The following is a 1349-nucleotide window of genomic DNA, read 5'->3' as shown; positions in this document are numbered from 1 at the left end:
TTCTGATAATATGAATCTCATCTTTTCCTTATTTAACATGCACGAACATCAAATTATATAAGCTTTATAAGTAATTAAACTCACAGAAAAAAATAAAATCTAACAACCATTCTCATACCAGTTGAACAATTTCAGTTCACTTTATTTTACAGTGTCTTTGTTGGATTAAGCATGAAAGAAAAAAGAAATTTGAGAAATAAGTTAACTTCTAAATCTATCGAGTTATGGTTTCAAGGATTATGAAATATCCAAATATATTTTACCAAGTTTAGAAAATTTAATTTATATATAAGGAGATGCAAGGGTGTTACATAACTTATGAGTTGAGAGATTGAGAGAGCTTGAAGTTTTGAGTTATTTTTCTCTTAAGAGATTAATAAGAGAGTTATTCTTATTAAATTTAATTGTGATTCATATATTGTGATTCTATATTTGGTACATAGCTATAGGTTCGATATTGGATCTCTAATAAGTTTGTTTTGTTCAAACCCTAAAATTGGACTTGAGCAACAAACGTCGCGGCGAATTGTAATAGTTATGGCGGTGAATGTGTTCAAGTTAGGATCGCCGGGGTCTGACACGGATAAAGAGATGACGACGACGAGTAAAGTTGCTGTTCAATCTCAAGAAACCCTCGGAGATCGCAAGTCTATAAAGAAGAAGAAAGCAAGTGTTGAAAAGCATGATTCTGAAGCTGATGATGATGGTGGAAAGAAATCGAAGAAGGAGAAGAAGCACAAGAGGGTATCCGATGGCGATGAGATACTAAACACTGAAAGCTCCAAAGTTAATGATGGATGTCAAAACCATGAGAAAGCATTCGTCAACAGTGATGATGATGGTTCTAAGAGAGTTAAGAAAAAGAGAAGGCGTGTTGATTGTGATCTGGGAAATACAGCACACAAACCTAAGAGGAAAAAGAAGAAAAGTAAAGAAAAGATAAAAACAGAGAATCGAGAGGCTGAGGTGAAGAAGTCTACCAAAGATCCAAAGGATAAAAGGAAGAAGCAAAAAGATAGTAAGAGTAATGAAGTAATCTATGAAGTTTCCTTAACGCATGAGAGCCTACAAAAGGAGCTGAAGCGGGCGAACATGGAGTTAGCCTCACAGGCCACAGATATGGAAGAGTAAAATCATAAGCTTAGGGAAAGAGCCGAAGAGATTTCTGCTATGCAGTTGTTCATACATCTTAAAGAACGCGAGCTAGAGATTTCTATAGCGGCGAAGAGACTTGATCAGATTCTGTTTGAAGGTTTGAGAGTGGAGTTTGGTTCTGGTCTGGAAACGTTGAATAATGGTGACGTGCCAACAGTAACCTCTTTTTGGCAGAGTGTGGAAGAAACTGAGTA

At 35.9% G+C, this 1349-nt stretch overlaps 1 protein-coding gene across 1 annotated transcript; it reads left to right on the top strand.

Moving 5' to 3' along the window:
* The first annotated feature begins 537 nt into the window (after nucleotides 1-537).
* LOC125582349 (uncharacterized protein DDB_G0286299-like) lies at nucleotides 538-1131 on the top strand. The gene has a single exon (XM_048749007.1). It carries the CDS (start codon nucleotides 538-540, stop codon nucleotides 1129-1131), a length of 594 nt encoding a protein of 197 aa, XP_048604964.1.
* The last annotated feature ends 218 nt before the right edge of the window (nucleotides 1132-1349 follow it).

The sequence above is a fragment of the Brassica napus genome, chromosome C2, assembly GCF_020379485.1.
Source record: "Brassica napus cultivar Da-Ae chromosome C2, Da-Ae, whole genome shotgun sequence".
Classification (NCBI taxonomy): Eukaryota; Viridiplantae; Streptophyta; class Magnoliopsida; order Brassicales; family Brassicaceae; genus Brassica; species Brassica napus.
Note: the sequence above shows the minus strand (reverse complement) of the source record. Positions and strands in the feature narration are given on the sequence as shown.